Raw genomic sequence first — 20,245 nt, 5'->3', positions numbered from 1 at the left:
TATGTGAAATGGCTGGGTGAGTTCAGTTTGCCAGGGGAGCTGCACATGACAGCTCGAGAGATCATTGCATGGGCTCTGCCATGAAAAACGGACAGGCAAAAAGGAAGGTTCTTTAGCAGTATGTACTGTGAAAGGGTATTAAGTTTTCATTAAGCTGATTTTACTCAAGAGTTATTAAGCCTAAACTGGTTAGTGCAGAGGGAGAAAATGCTAAAGGTTTAATTTTTCTTCAAAGTGTTTGTAAAAATTGAAGGAAAGGTAATTTGTGAGAGCAGGGCAAGGTGTTCTAAATTTCAGCAGTAGCTGAGAGCTGAGACAAGGCAGGATGCTTAACTTCCCTAAACACCAGGACTGATTTTGGAGGAAGTTACAACGAGAAAAGCTGGATATCTTCCTGCCCACTTTGACATATGCACAGGGCATTGCGTAGCTGGAGAAACAACCTTACAGGCAGGTGAAAATCTGTCAGTTTACTACTCTGCAAATCTTAATAATGGCTCTGAGAATGCACATTCAGCATTGTATTTCCAGCGTGATTTTGCTAACGATTTAGGGGACAGGGCAGCTCCAGCAACACTGCTGTCTTGATTCACCAGCGAGAGTTTCTGTAATGTTGATCCAGTTTAATGCCTTATACCCACAAGCAGTGTTAGGGCAGACTTGCATCCCTTGACCTGCTGGCTGCTCTCTTGCAAACACAGCCTGGCATGCAGTTGGGCTTCTTCGTTGTGAGGCTGGAGGTCTTTGCATCGTGTTCCCAAAATTGGGACAGCTTCAGTGATGGCACAGATGCATCTGGGCTTATCAGGTCATGCCTGAGCTGCCTCTCATGGGTCTCTGCCTCTACTCTTGCTCCCAAGTATTGGTAGAAGTGTATCATCAGCTCTGTCTGGACCCGAGAGACCACAGGCTGTGCTGGCACAGTGCTGGGGCTGTGCACATGAGGCAGCATGTTCCAGTGGGTAGCTCCCTCCTGCCTTCTTCTGCTGGGCTCTCTTGGGGTACAAGAACAGTATCTCCAAAAACAGACTGAGGCACATAAAAACCATTACATCAATCTCCCCCACCCCTTGTTTACTGCTGGGGTTTAAGCAAAGCAACGGGCCTTGAGTTCTTCATCCTGTTTCTGCATACAAGGATGAACTGAGTGTATTGCTTTCATTCCTTGGCTCGCAAGGAGGAACATACCCTTCCTACACAACACAGTCCTGGAGGCACTTATGAAGTTAAAGCATTGCCCCACCTTTGACAGTTTAATTTCTGCAGAAATCTCCTTTTCATTGGCCAGAGACACAAGAACTGGAAAAAGCCTGAAGCTTTCAGCTGATACCAATATGGAGTTTCACGCTGGTTTTGTGGACTCTGGGTGAGAAACCCCTGCTGGTCCAAATAAGAAAACTGTATGGCAGCTGGAGTTACGGACCACGATTCATCACCGAGCTCTAGGGCAAATTAATATATTGAGCAAGCAACTCATCCTCTTCCTCAGAGCAACAATACCATACAAACCCAGGGAGCATTTTATTGTGCACTGTATATATTCTGAATGAGGAATCAACAGGAGACATTGTCACACAACATCAGTTACGTATTTAGCCACCTACAAGTGACACCACACCCATCAAATGGCATCGACACGAGACTAAAATGAATGCAATATGCCTAGCAAAGTTGCCCAGCAAAAGCACCAGTAGATGAGGGCTGCAGAATACTGAGGTAATACTGTCCAGTTGCTTCAAATGAAGTAACTTACTTCTCTTCCAGCCCCTGTGCAAGCAAACAAGAGGTATCAACAAGGCCAATGCCACCAACAGTCTCACATGTCCCAGTTTCACTAAATCACTGAGGTACTACTGCTTTTAGGCACTTAAAAATAACTGTCATCCTACTGGGCACGAGCTAGCAGCAGCAGAAGGATCAGGTCCAGGAAAAGCTGGCCAAATGCCACAGGCAGCCCTACAGAGATACGCGTTCAGAAAAACACCTGTGTGAAGACAGCCCTTCTCAGGAGCCACCCCTTGGAGGCTTTGTCCTGCTTGGGCTGAGGCAGCTACTGGCCCCGTGCAGCTGTGCCAGCAGCCAAGGTTGACATGGTGATGACTGGGAAAGACCTTGGGAAAATTTAAAATGCCAGAAAAAAGTAAAAGGCATTAAACGTAATCACTCAGCTCTTTAAAACCACTCACAAAACAGTGCCAGATTCGTTAAAATCCTTTTCAAAGTGGGAGCTGCAGGTCTGTAGCCATAAAGGTGCTGTAGTGTGGACGGGGCCGAAAGAGCTCCTGATAGTCCGCAGCGTAAACACCGCTGGTTCGCAATGCCAAAGCCACCAAAGGGGTTTTTTTAACGTATAAGCCAAGGAGACAACTCAGGAACCATTTGACATCTGTTCTTAAAGGTTAAAAGTGAATAATTTTGGAGCCAACGAAGACTGCTCTGCGGCTATGACCCTCTCACACCCCTTTTCAGCCAACAGCTGAAAAACCTTGACAGGCTGGCATTTACACACTGCAGTAATAACTTCACTCATGGAGTCTACAGTCCTCAAGTTCATGATGATTTGCCACTTAAAATTCTGGCGAGGTCACTCTACACCAGCCGTTCAACATAAATTGTGGGATCCCTAGGAATTTCTTGGTACAAATTCCTCTCTAGATGTCTCTTTTCTACGTCAAATCTTGTTTACAAGTTATTAGTATGAAAGAACAGGCACGAATGTGTATTTCACATGCAGCCTTATTCAGTCAATTTTAAAAAGATCAAAGCTGAATATCCATGCAGTGGCCTGGTGGAGATTTTGTGGATATCCTTCTCATCAGGAATTGACTCCCTGGCTCAGTCTTCCCTAAAACCAGAATCCTCTTGGCATTCCGGAAAAGAAATGTTGTATTTTAGACACAGAAATCCATCCTCATGTTGTGGGGAAAAAAAATAAAAAAAAAATAAATCAATCAACTCCAGGTCACTTAAGACTATTGAGAAATTTTGGTTGTTCTTCCCCTCTTGGTAGAAGTGTTTCTCCACCGATCTCTGGACCTTTTTTCTCCTAGAAACATGAACCATGGAGAAAAGAAGTTAAATGTGTGATAAGATGTCTCCCAAACATTTGTTTGACAGAAGTTGTGGTAGGGCTAAATGATCTGATTAAATATTAACAGTAACTCTAGGAACCTTGGCATTCTGAATTCTTACAACTTTGGTCAAAAGCAAATTATCCACGGTTAAAATAAAACAATGCTTTAAGAACAGAAAGCAAGAAGAGGAAGTCCACTAAAACACAGCCTGCAGGCACCTGTATGTACCTGACAAAATGCAGAGCTGCTCGGTTTTGCTGGTAGCTGTAAGAGCCCTAAAGCAAAGTGTGGGACAAAAGTACCAAGAGAAGCAGACAGAGTGCTGAGGTGCTCAGGAACTGCTGGCTCACACTTACCTTTAGCATCCCATCTCGCTCCCACTTGAAGAGGCCACAGGTCCTGAAAGATGAAGATGGCAGGTGAGGAGCACTGTGGTGTGTGTTTGCTGCACAGTATGAGGGGGTCCAAAACTAGCCCCACACCTTTCCCACACTGCTTAGCACAAGGGCTAATGTTCCCATTTTAGGACATGGTTATGTGACTCCCAACACATTACCTGTGAATGGACAGGAGAAAAGCCCCAGTCGCTATTTCATGAGGCTCATTTCTTACCTGCAGGGCTTTTTTGGGAGCCTGTCAAGGGAAATAGCTCTGTTTCCACAAGGACATTTGAAAAATCGCTTGATGGCATCATGCCAGTGGTAGTCGTGGTTATCCTGCACACATGTCTCCAGAGGCTTGAAATAGGTGTAATTACACTGTCAAGGAGGAGAAAGAGAGCTGTGAGCACTTCACCAGCATGTGAGACAGCTGAACATCCAGAGGAAAGCACCTCTGTCTTCTCCCATCCTGAGGAGCCCACCAGTCTGATATCATCACCCCAGGCTTTGCCACTGCTCCTTCTAACGCCATTCTCCCCTCTTTGCCACCACCTTGTGGCCCTGCTCCCAGCACCTCATGGGGCACACAGTGGCCCTCTGTGCAGCCCCAAAACAGATAGGAAAGGCAGTGAGAGGGGAAGTCCAGCAGGGGCTGAAACTCTGGGAATGGGAGATTACTCCTCCCTCCCTCTCAGCACATTTAGGATAGTAACAAAGCTCTCCTCCTACGCCTGATGGCAAAGTCCCTGGAAATGCAGATAGAGGAATCCCATCCAGTGTTACGTTTTCAAGGCACTTTGCTTATTTTGTCATCTTATATGAGAAACTGAGGGTTCTGGTACAAAGCACTTCAGGGAAGAAACTGATAAATATTTTCAGGACACCGACACCCAAGGAAACCACTGACATAAACATCATGAGATGTTCACCACAGCACTAAAGGCTGCTTTGCCAGTGTCTTCAAGTGACTCAGTGCATGGGCTGCTCTCAGCAACAGTCGTAAGGAATGAAACCGTCTCCATTTGATCCCTGTGCTGGACCACAGCCAAGAGAGTGACTAATGGGGGGTCTGCAGGATGAGTCGGCATCGTTTTGTACAAACCATGCCCCACTCCCCTGCTGTCACCCTGGCTCCCCTTCACTCACCGTTTTACATGTCACAACTCGACATTTCACTTCTTTAATATTCCTCATCTTCTCTTCCATTTCTTCCTTTTTCACCAGGGGCTGAAAGTATTGCTCCTGCAGTTCAGCCTCAGCCTGTGGGGGCACACAAAAAGGGTTGTGGGGAGACAAAGATGGGGGAAGCCACTCCATAAATGGCTTTAGGGCAAATTATTACCAGTTCTACTTGAAGCTGACTGCAGTCTGGGAGCCAGAGAAACACCAAATATATCTCGCTTCAAAAAATCCATATAGTGGATGAGCTGCACTTCACCAACACTGAAATGAGCCACCTCTGAGATGTACGAGGAGGAGGAGGGTTTAACAACAGTGCATACTACTGAAATAAGCACATACCTACAAGGACAGTGCAGGGAGAGGTCAGGTAGGCAGATGTAATTAATGGAATTGGTTCTTAGCCAAAATATTATTCCTCAGAAGACCTTAAAACAACTGGGACTTCATACCAATAGTGTGTCCAAGACAAGAGCCCTGTGCCACTGGAGATGCTGTATCCCTGGGAACATGCTCAGCAAAGACCCCAGGGGGAAAAACCCATCCTCTGAGCTTTTCAAGGCAACTGCTGGCATTTCACAGGCTCCACAACTTATATGAGTCCCAGATGAAGGTGGCAGCTGTTTTTATGTACCCAAGATGTCAAGAAATAAGGGACAAAATAGGAACCTGGTTAATTTTCTTTTAAGGTAGAAAGATTTCTTTGATCATCCACTAACCAGAAAGCTTCACTGATTCTTCCAAACGCAGCAAATATAGGCAATGGCAACTTGACCTTACCATGGCTGTGGCAGTAATGCTGACTTGCAGGCACTGTGCCCTGTGTGCTCAGAGACCCCTGACCCTACTCATCAGGAGGACTTGGTGTCTATGACATATGTTTGGGTGCCTGCTTCTTGCCGAAATCATTATGAGGAGTCCAGACAGCTCCCTAGTTCTGAGCCCTCAGTCATGACTGGATTGTGGCCATACCTCTTTCAGGAGGTCTGTGTGCTTGGACTTGGCATTCAATATTTTCTGGAATTCTTCTGACTCCAGATAGGCCAGCTGCTCACGACGTTTCTTCTGGGCAGGCTCCAGTTCATCCATATCTAGGGAGACAAAAAGGCTCAGTCCTAAAGAAGCCATGTTCAAAACAAGGTTGTGATGTCTAAGCATGACCACATAGGAGATTTTTGATTTGAAGTCTCGAGTCTCTCGGGCAGATGTTCAGGTCAAACAGCAGCCTTTCATAGTTCAGAAGAACATGAAGCCAATTTCAAATATGACTTCAGAAAAAATAAAACCATTTTTTAAAATAACATTGCATCTTCTCTCAAAGTACTGTACTACAAATTTTCATATCACTCCCAGGGGAGAGAGCAGTGCTGCTTTCCTGACTGATGGAGAAGCTTTAAAGAAAACTAAGCAATTCATCCAAGATCACACAGTAAATCACCGGCAGGCAAACTCAAGTTCCCACAGAAAATTCAGATACCTTCACAGGTGGGACAATTTCTTGGTTTCCCTTGGTTAAGTCAGCCATGCATTGCACATGCTCAAGTGCCAGAGGAAAGGGAACACAGATGAGGACAGGGAGCTATCAGAGATTACATCTCACACTCTCTCCACAGGGTTAGAGATTGTTTAGCTTTTGCAACAAAGCCTGTAAGTTCTAACTTGGACTCTCTTTGGCACAGCAATTAAGTCCTTAACTCAGCAACTAGTGCTCTGTTCAGCACGACATAATCCTATTTTTTTCTGTTCTAGAAGCTAACTTTACATACCATTCTCTGCTTGTGGCTGAGTGACGTTTTTCTCAACTCTTTCAACAATTTCTAGGACATCATCAACATCAGCTCTTTTCCTCTTGACACTGTTTGGGTCAGCTTTAGCAAGAATCTGGCCTTTTGCTCGTAGTCGGTGTATCGCAGCCAGCTAGAAAACAAGAAAGAGCAGTGAATATGTTGGTGACCACTCTAGCTCCCATGTTCCTATTACCAGAAATAGCAGAGGAAGCCTGTCAAATGGACGAGACAAGATCCACTGGACTGAGCATGGAGCTGGCAGAAGAGGGGCCCAAGCAAATTCCCAGCTCTGCTCTACATCTAATTCACCATATCACCCAACCTCTTGTGACTTCCCAAACAATAAAATCACATCCTTCAGGGGTGTTACCAGGCTTGATATCTCTGCAGCTGCTTTTTAACTGCTTCAAAAATCAGTAAGTTTTCCAGAGGGATCAAATCACTTGAGATTTCCACATAAATTGATAATAATTGGGAACTAATAGAAAATTGCATACAACTATTCCTTTCCATACTCCCCAAATGTTAAGGATTCCTTCTCCCTTGCTGGAAAAGAAAAGTTTCTTTGACAAACACATGAATAGATTTGTGCCAAGAAAAGTAGCAGTCTGTTCTGGCTAGACACCAAACTTGTCCAAACTCATGGCACAACATAGCTAAACCAGTTTAGTTCCCAGTTGCTTACCTGGCAGACGGAAAACACCCACAATACAGAGCACTAGAAATGCCAAAAAGCAAACGTACACAGTTTAGCACTCCAGCGATTTTCAGCACAAATCCCCTGTACCTTCCCAGTGCTTAAAGGTTTTCATGCTCGTGAAACAATCAATAGCTACAGGTCTTGCTCTCCTTCTATAAAAATCACTTCAGCACCTCCCATCCTGGTCCAGGACCCATCCAGAACCTGATACTTTAAGGTGTCCCAAACCCCCAAAATGCAAGAGCAAAAGAGCAACCACTGGTGCAGAGAGCAGCTCTGTCCCACCCGCATGAAGAACAGAGTGCAAGCAAAGCAACACAGCTACTGCAAACTGCTCTCCAAATGTAATGTCACCAAGAGGTGACAGACTATGTCAGGTCAAAAAGAACAGAGTCACTTCTACTCACAGAAGCTGCTAGGGTGCATATAGAGGTGTTTCTTCAGCAAAAAGCTTAGCATCAGGCTCACAACTTCAATGAGATGCCTGATCTCCCCATCTCTTTTTCCCCGGTCCCATTCCAAGAGGCTCCTCTGCCCCCTGTCCACACCCAACTGGCATTTGCCGATATTGCCATTGTGTCAGTGGCTTCAGTGATGCATCTCTTCAGAGAGGATCCAGAGTGAGCTCATGAGCATCACACAAGAGAGACAGATTTTAACAGCTAGCTGCTGACCAATTCAGGTGAATTTTAAATTAGCAAGAAACACCAGCTCCTGTGGCCAGACATCACAAACATGGCCCCCTCTTCAGCAGCTGTTCCACTGCTCTGGAGGTTGACTACAGGCAAGATGGTTGCATGAACCTTGGTATTAAGAGCTGTCAGGAACCGCAGGTTTCTTGTGTACTGTAATACAGCCCAGTCTGATCCCACAAATCAGAAACTTTACTAATATCAGCACCGAGATGTCCTGTATCTGAGCAAAGACTCCTCTACTACCACAAACCAAACTGCCCCTAACCTCCCCTTCTTAATACTCAAAAGATTCAAACAGGTGTTACCTTTTTGGCTTCTGCCAAGCTGTCTAGCTTTGGTGTTGGAGGTGGAGACCCATCAAAGAAGAGGATATCTTCTCCTTCTGAGAAGCCTGTGCCCAGCCTGGGACTTTGAAGAGTTGACATTTTTGCAGCCTTGGGAAATTCTGCCCCAGATATTGGGGAATGGAGCGAGGACTGCCTGGAGGAGGATGGCAAAGCAGGGCTGCCAGCTTTACTTGTGTTCTGGAGAAACCTTGTAAAGCAAGAATAATGCATTGACATAGGGACACAAGTCAATGAGACAAAGGTTTAAGAAACAGACAGGAGTAGAAGGGATGCAGACTGATTTTTTCACTAATCGGCCTTCTATTGCTAGAAAATCGTGCAGCAATTCAGGCGAGGAAAACAAGACTGGTAAAGAACTTACTGGGTCACTGAAATCAAGAGTGACTTGAAGTCACCAGGAGGAGTGAATGACTAATTGCTTTCCAAACCAAAAAACAGAGAAGTATCAACTGAAGATGGGAGGTGGGAGCTGAAAGCACAAAAATGGGCTTCTTTGCAGAACAGGTAGTGAAGTAGTAGTACTCCTTGTCACAGGAGCCACATAAATGCTTAGGTTTACATAGGTTATAGTAAAGAGGCTGGACAGGTTCATGGGGAAAAAAAACCCAAACCAAACCAAAACCTTCAGAGATATTGTGACAGCCACCACCTCTAGCTTGGAAAGTCCCTGAAATACAGTGTTGTAGGCTGGAAAAGTATTTGAGGGAAATATTATCATGATTGTGCCTAGTCTTATTCTCCTTCAGGTTCTGTTTTGGCTCCTGTTGAGCCTTTTGAGGCTACTTGGCTACATCAATCCCTGTCTTACCCAGGGTGGCTCTTAGGTTTGCTAACAAGATATGCACAAAACACTTGGCAAATCTTAAGGTTCAGAAGACTCCTGCAAGCCAGCAATGAACAGAACCAGAATACCTGACCCCAGTTTCCTACTCATCAACTTCTTCCCATCACGCCTTCCATTTGCTGGGCACTGTGCTGGAGCATTTGATTCTCCACTGAATACTGGGGCATTGCTATTTAAATGAAGTTTTTATCAAAACAGCAAAACACCTCCCACACTGTACTTAGGGCCACAATAACGGAACCCTTTCTGTGAAAGTCAATATGTATTACCGCCTCTGAATCTCTTCAGATCGCTTTTTTCTGGCCTCCAGCAACTTCTGTTTCTGTTGCTTGAGCAGTGCTGAAGCAGAGACAGACTGGAAATTGGCCCCTTGCTTCTTCTCAGCATCTGGGAAAAAAAAACAAGCCAAAACAAAATAAAAAGACACTAATATTTGCTCAGAAGGAGGCTGATTGATTTCTGGAGTGGGTTTTCCTTCAGGCAAAAGGACAATACCTGCTTTGGTCCAGTGTTTGCAGAGGTTTCGTGCTCCAAAAGTTGGCTGTGCCAGCAGTTCCTTGAATTCCTCGGAACATTGCATAGGTCTCTTGGCTGCACCTGGAGCAGAAGAGGCAGAAACACAACAGTTTTGGATCCAGGAAGGGAAGCAGGTTTGGCTTTAGAGATGTAGAGTAGTCTAGGTTGGAAGAACCCCCTGTGGGTCACCTGAGTGAGCATCCCCCCAAAGCAAGGCCAACTTCCACGTTATATTTGTTTGCCCAAGGCCTTGTCCTCACAGAACACATCACAAAGGCATTTCTATCCCTTCAGCATTTTCATCAGTCAGTCAGTTTCGCATCAGTCCTGGCTGTCTCTGGTGCTCCCACTGTTCCCATTTTCAGAATACTTGAAAGCCCCAAAGCCACATCTTATTCTTGGGAGAATTAAGAGCAGCTAAAAGCCAGAGACAGGACACATACTATGTTGTCTCAAATGGAGGCAACAGAAAGATGCGAAGAAGACATCTAAGTGGCATCTAGAGCACAGAGTTTGTCATCTGCTCTCCACTGAGCATAAAGAGAGTGTAATATTAAGAGCCTTACAGAAATGAAATAGAGGCAGAGAAGATCAGTGACATCCTAAAGGCTATGGAACAGGTTTTGAAGATCACAAAAGAAAAGCACTAGAAACAGGCTGGGTATTCGGGAGGTCCCCTGCACTGCAGACCTGCCTGATTTATACTTAGTATTCCTTGGAAGCTTTCAAGACTGACAGAAGTAATTTATTTTAATCAAATAAAATAAATTCTCTGGTTCAAAGTTCTTAAAATTCCCATTCCCATTAATCTAGCAAAGATCTTCTGTCACTGTCCAAAGACAGAGCAGGAGACTTAATTCAGGGGCACTGATGAAAAAAAGACGCATGGAGCTACTCAGTTGCTTAGTTACATTTGCCTTGCAGCTGCGCTCTCAAGAGGGAAGAGTTTTGATCAATTGAGAAAGCAGCCTGCAAATGGCTATCTCTGTAGCAAACCGATTGCCAGATTCATTCAGTGAGTATCAGGGTCCTGGGACACGGCTACACATCAAGCTGGCAATATCTGGAGGGTGAAGATACTACATGGGTAGTTAGGTACCAATTTTCTGCCTGGTTTCCTGGACAATTGCATCAACTCCTCTCACGACCAGATTGGAGAGAGTAGTTTGAATCTTCCTTTTTGGTACTGCAGCTGCTGCACTAGAAAGAGGAAACAAAATCAAAACATCAGAGTTTTCCCATGCTTAGAGCAAGGACAGGAGCTGCTGCACTAGAAAGAGGAAACAAAATCAAAACATCAGAGTTTTCCCATGCTTAGAGCAGGGACAGGAGCTTGAATGCTAGCCCAGTGCTTCAGCAAAACACCAGCCACCCAAAAAGGGTGCTTCTTTCCTGTCACCTGCCTGCCTTTGGGAAGGATGTGGAGCTAAATCCAAATTCTAGCAGTGTTTAGGATCTCCTATTTCTCCCTGAGTTATGTATTTCCTATGCATTGAGAAAACCAAACCTAGGCAATGGCTAAGCTTTGCTCAGTTAGTTCCAGGAATGGACATGAGGCTGGAATTGCTTCATTACTGTGGAGTCACACCAGTTATCAGAGGGCAGTGGCAAGGGAATGAAAGCCATGAGCAAGCACAGGGCTTGATCCAGCTGTGATTCAAGTCTTTCCACAGCTGTCTTCAGGGAGATTTGGATGAAGGACCTGGCCCCTCCATGCTAGTTATGAAATGCATACTGATCTAGGTCACTTAATAATACGCGCAGCGTACTACTGTCTCTTCATTAACACATAGTGATACTGCATTGTTTCAGTCAAGGAAGAGAGGAGCAAATACAGAATACACTGAGTCTGGGGTTAAATGCAATGGTAAGGGAACAGCACTGAAAAATACTCATCTCAGAAACTTGAATGCTTGGGATCTCATGATAAAGTTCATTTCACTTACTGAAACAAAATGCCACCTTGCTTCACAACACAGTAATAATTTAGAGGTAAAAACATCCCTTACCACATGTTAGCCCTGAGTGTTAAAATTTTCCTACCAAATAGTAGCTCTGTTACCCCATGGGGCCAGGAGGATTACACCAAACATGGGGCATTTATTCCCATTGGGTGAATGTAGTTAAGTCAAAGGGATCTTTAACTAAATGGACCCCCTTAGAGATAGCTTCAGGCTCACTTGTATATGGGAGGGAGCTTGTGTTCAAAATCAAGGCAAAGAAGTGGTTTATCTTACACTGAGGCTGCATATGCTGCTGAAGAGACACCTCCATAGTAAAACCCATCCTGACACAACCTCTCCTTCAAACTGGGATTTTTCCGACCAACTTTTTTGGGAATGCGGCCACCAGAGAAGGTGGACTGCAGATCTGCCCTCTTCGAGCTGAGCTTCTTGTACTGGGATTGTATGTGATACTGACAATATTCACAGTCGTTCTGAAAAGAAATGGGAGAAGCCTGTTGCAGAACACTAGCAATTACAATTAACTTCATTCCTCTCACCCACATGCATCCTTATATGACTAAACTGAAGTAACATCTCTATAGCGTTCCAGCATTTGACCAACTCAGCAAACATATGCCCACACTCCAGCAATGAAAAACAAAACTAAAATTGCCCATACCAATCACCGGGAAAAAAACCCCTGTGTGTCAAGGAATTTTAAGGCCATGCCTTGGCTCAAGTCAACTGATGTCCCAGGTCCTCTTGCCCAGATTCTGTACTCTTGACTCTGAACTGTATGTAATTTTCTTACTGGTATGAACACAAAGGAAAACTAAAACTGGAGCAAGATATTTCATGCACTCATTTCAGGTTAATTCATCAGTTGTCAACCCAAGGGAGTTTAGAACTGAAGATAGTAAGCCTGCCAGTCAGATACAGCAGTGCCATAAATGCACTCGCTCAGGGTGTTCTTTTTTACTAACTTTTTAACCGAAGAAAAACCTCCATTCTCATTGATCTTTATCTGCCCCAGATTTGTATAACTACAATTACCTGACAACCAAACATTTTTTGTGACTAATTAAACAGACAGCCAATTCCTTCATGAGGCTCTTCTGCCAGAGAGGTTCCATCTACGGTTTGTTCACAGTGGCACTGGAACATCTCACTGACATTGAGAGCCCTGTGCTCAGCCACCTCCTAGAGTGGAGCTGCAATCACAGCCTTCTTTTGCTACAAGTATCTTCTGTATTTGTTTTCTTTGAGTTCCTCCCCAGTTCTTCATTACTTCATTTCCTCTCCTCCTTCTAAATGCTACCCTACTAACTATAAACCTTCTGACTCAGACAGCGTTCCTTTCAGGTATCATAACATCACCATAGCCATAAAGTGACATAGACCACAAGTTCTTTAAACTCTTACAAGCCAGTACTGTCCCTAAAAGAAGAATCTCAACACCTTTTTACTCTCATCTCCAGCACCTCACATTCAGGTATAAATATTCTGGCAGCTTGTGGACATGGTGGACCAGGGAATTCAATGGGTTGAAACCATCCCCAAAACCCACAACCATTCCCAAGAAAAATCTCCTATTGTTTTACCCTGGATGAGTTCTCTAGTGCAATGCATGGAAGCTTGCACCAACACAAAGGAGAGTGAAAGGGTGTGGAGACAGTGGCAATCATGGGTCATGACCATCTCTTTTTCACTGCAGCTTTGCACTTAGGGAACTACCATGCTGCTGCTACAGTGCCAGAGGCAGCTCTTCTGGGTTTCATTTCTCTGTTTCTCCACCCACTTTAGGTAGTTACAAATCAAGATCCAGACACAAGTCAGAGTCGGAGCATCAGTACGAAATCAGCAGCCAGTTTTTTACCAACAGCTTAAGGATGTCCTAACCACTGAGATACGGACCAGGTTCACAATCTGTGCACAAGGGTCACCATTCTTCTTCCTGGCTTTGCAGGTGCCCATGTCCAGAGCTTCACCCATGAGGAGGATCTTCTGGGGATGGTCAACAGACAAGCACACCTAGAAGGAAATCAAAACATGCCTTGAGGAAGACTGGATGGACTTCTCTCTAGATGTCATTGGTTTCGCTCTGGTTCAGTTTTGTAACTCTGGTACAAACAATGAAGTTTTAAAATGCAGGCCTGGTTTAAGACAGCCACATGTCCTGTTCAGATTGAAAAAAGCTCAGCTGAAAAGAAAAAAAAACTAAGTTTCTCTCTTACAAAGAGAAGAAAGACATTGGATTTCTATGCTCAGAGCCTCAGGAACCCAAGGACTAGCAAAGGCAGATCTAGCTGTGCTATAAATGATGGTCCTGTACAACTGCTTGGCTCTGACACCATCATGGCAACCACATTTGACAGTGGATAGGGGTTTACTAAAGCTCTCTGTCCCTCTCCATATGTCTAGGTCCAATCAAAAGTGACTCCTGTGCAAGAAAAGTGTCTACTTCACACAATCAAAGATACTAGGAGTTGTGCCTGTAGGTAAGAAACACTTGGAGAAGTCAGTTTTTATGTAGTTCTAAATGTGTACATCTTAGCCAAGAAGAGCCCCTCTTAAGAGTTAAAATACAGCCCTTACATTAAGTCTGGTATGCCTTTCTTACTCACCAACAGGACTTTCTACTGCTTATTCATGTTAATTCAAGCAATTATATAGCTTAATAGACAATTAATGAGATTCTTAATTTTTCCATTTGGAGAGTTTGAAATGCAAAACACAACATCACCAGCTACTAGATTGAAATTCCCCTTGACAGAAGTCAGTAAAAATAGTTTCCATTCCAGTGCAATTAAAAAGATACTAAAAAAATTAATTTATTAGCAAAATGAAGTGACCTTATGTTTTGATACATACAGAAAAGTAATTCATGTTCTGCATTTATATGTAATAGATTAAACAAGTGAACTACTGTGTATCACCTTAATATACATAATGCATCATTTGTTTAATAAATCAAATATTGTTGCTTCTCAGTCATGATTTTGGAACCCAGAAACATTTTGCAATCACATCTCATGCTTAAATTAGAAGAGAGAAATGAGCTTCCCCACCTTTTTCAGCCTTGAGAGATCTCTAGCTGAAATAGGCATTGCAATGAGGTAGCTGAATAAACTGAAATGAAAATACATTCCCTGCATCTGTGGAAGAGACAACTGCTACCGAGAGCAGACTAAACACTTGAATAAACTCTGGTTTTAGATGCCTAATAGGACTTCTTGAAGTTCAGTCTTCCAGAACGCCAGAAGCAAATACACACCACGCAAATACCTGAATGCAAGTCAAACTGTTTAGGCAGGCTGCTGTAATTTCAGCCTTAACATGTGTTATAAAACTAAATCTCAAGCAGGTATGAAAAAGTTCAGCTACGGGTTTTTATCTACAGCTGATGGGCAAGTGAAAAATCCTCTCACCTCATCTGAGCCTTCTTTAGGTTTCATAGGATTAGCGTTGAGCAGCCCAATGACTGTGCCTTGGTCTGTCTTCCAGTGCTCTTTGTGTACATCACCAAACAAGAAGAGTGAGACACACTGATTGAGATCCCGTAGGTCGTTCAGCCGCCAGATGCTGAAGGTTCTGCCCTGGAACAGACATTTGCTTTCCTTTCAGCTCTCAGTACAGGGACACTGACCGCATCCCCTCTTGCTATTGCTTTTAAAGAGTTATTCTGATTTCCCACCTCCCCGCATTTTCCTGATTTAGAAAAACACAATTTGTAACCTCAGTAGCAGCTATATACAGTACCTCCAGCCATGCCACACAGCCAGTTCTGGGATTCTTAAAGGCCAAAATAGCACAATAATACTGCTACCACAAATCTTCCTGATATTAAAGCTGGACAGCACTCTTGCTTGCTGAATAAAGAGGTTTTTACCCCACTGAACAAAAAACCCAAATCTCTGTTTCATCAATGACTCTCTATAGGACATGCATACCATCTAAGACAGAATGGCCTCTAGGGAAATGATGGAAGCACAATGTGTCAGCATATTTAAAACAAGAGGGCTGTCTGGAAAGACTGAGAGTCACAGTCCTTTTTTCCCCTCACTGGCATCTAACATATAACAGTGGATGACCAGATTTAAGACAGATTTATGCCATGGTTACATTAGCCAATGCTACTGTCTGGGACAGCTGCACCAGATAAGCTAAGGACTTACCCTGAGGACTAAAAGCAGCATTACTGCACGAAAGCAGACGAGCTGAGATCTTTAACACAGTAGCTTTTCATTAACTACATGGAGTTGGCTGATGCAGTTGAAGACATGATTAGTTTGTCAGGAAAAAAGACCAGCATCTCGCTTGAAGTGAGCAAGGCATACAACAAAGTTACTTACGTTACTTGCGCTCTGAGGAGTGATCTTCTTCACTATGACTCCAAAAGTTACCCAGTCTATTTCCTCTAGATTTTCTGCAGCAAGTTTGGTCTTCAGCTGGGACAGTCGGATGAGCTTCCGGTTAGCCATTTTCCTGTCCATTTCAGCTGATGAAACCCGGGGTTTTCTAGATCAAGCAAAAGCATGTACAAGAGAACACGTCAATTGGCATAAATGGACAGAGGCAATCAAAACCATCCAGCATGCTCCTGGGGGGACTATGACTTGCTGCAAAATGCCTCTGAGCCTTTTTTCACCCTGTGTTCACTTGAAACAAAACCCCTCAGTTCAGCACACTGTACAAATGTCAGAAAGCTACTGATCATGCTAGGTTTTGTCCAAAAAGCTGCACCACAACTTAGTCCCAAGCCTGTGTTAACTCTGCTCATTTCAGGAAGGACTCAGTATCACAACTGACTGAGCAAGGTTTGGAAATCCAGCATGGTTTCTGGTGAGGAAAGACACCATGAACATTCAGAGACCTCTTGTGGCCACATCGAGTATGGGGATCATGAGTGGCTCCTGAGACTTCTCAGTGTGGTGCAAAATCTGCTGAACTGGAACACAGGCAGGCTTTGCACATGCCCACTGCTTCCCTCCTCCACCACTGAGGACATCCCAGGGAAGGCAGTGCTAATGAAATGAGAGCTTTTTCTGTTAGAGAAGAGCAAAAGTGAAAATAGAACTACAGTAATAAGCCAAAAGTCAATGTTACCTATTTACTGATCAGCCAGACAATACAGTGGCTTTGTGTTACAACCCTTAGTGACAATTGACTAATCTGACATGGTTAAATTATGTATATACAGCAAATCAAAAATCCAGTCCTCCATGCACCACTTGTGCCACTAGCATTGCAGGACGTTGGGCAGATTGCATTTTTCTCCCATTACTGAAGTGTGATGTCCCCTGACAGAGCTCAGTGCTGGGCTGCTGACCTTAGTCTCAGTCCTGAGAAGGTTTCCACAGACACTGGCTGAGTTGTTGCACTGGAGCATGTAGGCACGTGAGGAATCTTCTCTCTTGTCACCTTACTGGGTGTGTTCCCTGCAGCAGGCTTGAGAGGCTGGAAGGCCAGACTGACGACTTGCCGTGGAGGAGGAGTCTTGTTCTCTTTATCAGGGAAAAAAAGCAAGAAAAAAAATAATCTTGATAATGGAAATCTTCTAAATAAAAATTACACCTGACCAAAGGCAGGAGTCTAATAAACACACCTAAGAAAAAGGTGTAAAACTGTCTTATTTGTACTGAACTGGCTTCCCAGTCAGCTGGGAACTGACAGCTCCAGATCAGTCACATGTAATGAGTTCTGCCTGGTGAGGAGCTTCCCAGAGTAGCTCTCATTTTGCAGGCAAGCTAAACTGTAGGATACACAGATGCAAGTTAAGACTGCTGTCAGTGTCCGAGTTAACTGTAGAAGTACAGAGCATAGCACGCATTGCAAAGAACACAATAATTAACTCTGTAGCGAGCTCTGTTCTGTTGTGACCAGACTGCTACTGGTGCACCGGGCAATGTAAAACTATGCTGGATGCATCTACACCGCTGCTGTGAACTAGACAGGCTTTCAACAAAAGTCCAATGTGTTTCAGTGAAAGGCAGACTGAGAATGGTACCTGCTGAGGATGTTTTTGATTTCTGGATTCCTCGCTTGGCTGGTGGTAAAGGATTGCCTAGCTGGGCTGAGAAACATGGTGACTCTTGCAGCTTCTGAACTTTCCTTTCCTTTAAGGGTGGGCAGGGAGATTTACCTGGCCAAGAAAACAAAACAAAACAAAATTTTTGAGGTCTCTGGTTCTGGACTCAAACACTAAGAACTGCTCCTAATTAAGTAATTCTCTGAACAAGTCCACATAGAAGCCCTTCAGTTGGGTTGCCAGCATCTGAAATGCAACAGCTGGAAAAGCCCCAATGCCTCTTTCTCATGATGACCTAAAACTCTGGATCTCACTGAAATCACAAACCTGTGGAAAGTAGGAACATCCCCTCAATTTTCCCATGTAGTTTCATTACTACACCCTATGTACTACAGCAACAAACATAGTGTGTTTACTGGCCGATGTTGGTACACTCAGAAAGAAGGGACACTTCCAGCAGAAGACCCTGGAACACTTCACTCACGAAAGCTGCCCCACATAGAATCAACCCACAATGCAGATACCAAAACTGCAGCTCATTAATTTAGTCTGTAGCCGCAGGAAGCAACCTGTGTGGGAATACACCAGACCACCATTCCTCCTTGCTACTCAGTGCCCACTTTAGGATTATCTGGAGTCTTGCTTATAAATTGCACATTGGTGGGCTAATGATTTCATAAACCCATTTAATTAGTCTCATTACCAGGGGTTTTCTTCTCAGGGCCTGAACTGGATTGCTGCCCAATAGCAGTCTTTTGCAACTGCTCCTGTAACGTCTTCATCTGTTCTTGCAATTTTCTCAGCTCAGCTAGAAAAGAGAGAAGAAGGATAATGAAAACAGTGGGAAGCCATTGCAAAAGGGATTTATGAGATTCCTGAAGTCTGGCAGTTTTACTACATCACAGGAACTTACAAAACAAAGACTCGAGCCACAATACAAATTTGCTTGAGTCTACATAGCTCACAGTGAAAGGTGACTTTTCCATACAGCCTGGAGCTGATTTCTCTCATATAAACATTTTACATGACTGTTCCTTGCCATGTTGCATATATCTTTCCTACTGAATATAAGACAATTTAAATTACTGATGACTGCACTCCTTGCTATAAAGAAATGCTTCAAATATAATCAAATGTGTGGCCTGGACACAGGAAGGCTCAGTGGCCAGCTCTGCTTCCACACCAACTGGTATGGCAGAACCTCCTGCTGATAAGTACTGTGGGGGAAGGGGGTGCTGTCCTGGTGAAAGATGCCAGGAAGACAGCCCTGAAGACTGAAGCAACATCGCTCTTCATCAGACAAGACACGAGTACTTAGGCAACCTTCCCTGTCCTGCTCACCAGAACTAGTTTAGTCTCCCTGGCTTACTTCAGTCCTCTGTCTTTCTTTTGGAAAAACAGATTTGGTGAGTTTGGCCATTGAGCACTGAAAACTGGACTTAGAAATTTTCACAAGGACTTTCTGTATTCCCCCTCTGGGCACCATCCTAAAGCGAGAAGCAGGAGGCCCTGCCTTCTGCCCATTAGCTCTCTAGAGACAAGATATATATCACAAATGAGATAAAAGATGCTGTTACAGAAACCTTGCAGTTCTTGGTTGGTTTTTTCTTTTGCCTGACTGGAAGCTGAAATGGAGACAGCTTCCTCTGCTGCCTCCTCTTCCAGCAGGTCATCTACATCTCCAAACAGCGTAGCCAGGTTCTCCTTCTGCTCATCAATCATGCTGTCCTCAGTATCAACCTCCTCAGTGTAAGACGCATCATCTTCTGCATCAAAGAGCTCATCGTATTCATCTGGTTTCCCCACCTCATTCTCTGGGGCATCTTCCTCCTCAGGAGAATTCCCCTCTTCGTTTTCTTCCAGGAGGGAGGCCAAAAGATCCAAGTCATCATCAGCTACAGCAAAAATTAAGCTGACAGTTATTTCTGTCCAGTTAGAGGAAAGCTGCCATGCAATAAAACATCCAAGATACTCTAATCACAGGCTAACGACAACTGAAACTAAATCAGAACAGCAAGTGGCATTCTTAAAAAACTACTTCAACTTTGGCTAAAGGAAGATAAAGCAGCTTCCTGATGTCTGGTCGGATGGAAATGTGGTTGCAGACACTCTCAGCTTGTGAGCCAGGCTGGCTGGTGGGCAGAAAACTTGCAGGCCATTTAGTGCTGGCTTCTCCTCCTATGCAGCTGCTTGTACAAAAGCTCTGAGACCTGTAAAGGTGTAGCTAGGAGCTCTACGGAGACGCCCAGGTGATTTTTGCCAATAGAAGCTGAAGAGGAAGATGTGAGGCAGGCAAGAAAGCATATTCTCACATATGCTTTGCTCAAGGAAGAGAACAGAGCAAAGGAACATGGATCAAAGGCACAAATAATGGAAAAAATAAAGTCAAGTACAGAGAGAGGAATGGGACAGACAGAGCAGAACTGGCATTCAGAACAAAATAAGAAATGTATTTAGCCTTTGCTGCTGAAGAAAACACAAGGGAAGGAGCAGAGCAGCCTCACAGAAAGGTGACAACAATGAAGGCAAGGGACAACCCCAAAGGCCTTCTGCAGTGAAGGCAGTGCAACATTACTTCCCTTACTAAAATGTTTACTAAGCTTTCTGAACACTTGAACTTAACCAAGATATTGGTCAGAAGACAACTTTCCTACTGAAAGTAAGAGAGTACTTTCCCCCTTACCGTCCATGATTTCACCAGGATTTCTTCAAGACCCTCTCAAGGAAAAATATTCTCTGTTATGGGAAG

At 44.1% G+C, this 20,245-nt stretch overlaps 1 protein-coding gene across 1 annotated transcript; it reads right to left on the bottom strand.

Moving 5' to 3' along the window:
• Window positions 1–2,962: 2,962 nt before the first annotated feature.
• MCM10 (minichromosome maintenance 10 replication initiation factor) lies at window positions 2,963–20,245 on the bottom strand. The gene is made up of 19 exons (XM_009649448.2): window positions 20,180–20,245; window positions 19,080–19,391; window positions 18,200–18,304; window positions 17,476–17,610; window positions 16,798–16,972; window positions 15,821–15,986; window positions 14,897–15,064; window positions 13,383–13,499; window positions 11,760–11,959; window positions 10,622–10,722; window positions 9,502–9,603; window positions 9,276–9,393; window positions 8,121–8,349; window positions 6,400–6,550; window positions 5,606–5,724; window positions 4,601–4,714; window positions 3,687–3,832; window positions 3,431–3,473; window positions 2,963–3,046 (listed from the first exon to the last, which is right to left on the bottom strand). Exons 1-19 carry the CDS (start codon window positions 20,184–20,186, stop codon window positions 2,963–2,965), a joined length of 2,592 nt encoding a protein of 863 aa, XP_009647743.1. The 5' UTR covers window positions 20,187–20,245.

Source organism: Egretta garzetta, unplaced genomic scaffold (assembly GCF_000687185.1).
Source record: "Egretta garzetta isolate BGI_Z169 unplaced genomic scaffold, ASM68718v1 scaffold291, whole genome shotgun sequence".
Lineage (NCBI taxonomy): Eukaryota > Metazoa > Chordata > Aves > Pelecaniformes > Ardeidae > Egretta > Egretta garzetta.
Note: the sequence above shows the minus strand (reverse complement) of the source record. Positions and strands in the feature narration are given on the sequence as shown.

Excerpts from the sequence above, each read along its gene's own strand:
- MCM10 (XM_009649448.2), bottom strand. Across the intron at positions 8,350-9,275 it reads TCTGAAGAGATTCAGAGGCG|GTTTCTCCAGAACACAAGTA; the intron begins GTAATACATATT and ends TTGCTTTACAAG. Across the intron at positions 3,833-4,600 it reads GAGTTGTGACATGTAAAACG|TGTAATTACACCTATTTCAA; the intron begins GTGAGTGAAGGG and ends CCTCCTTGACAG.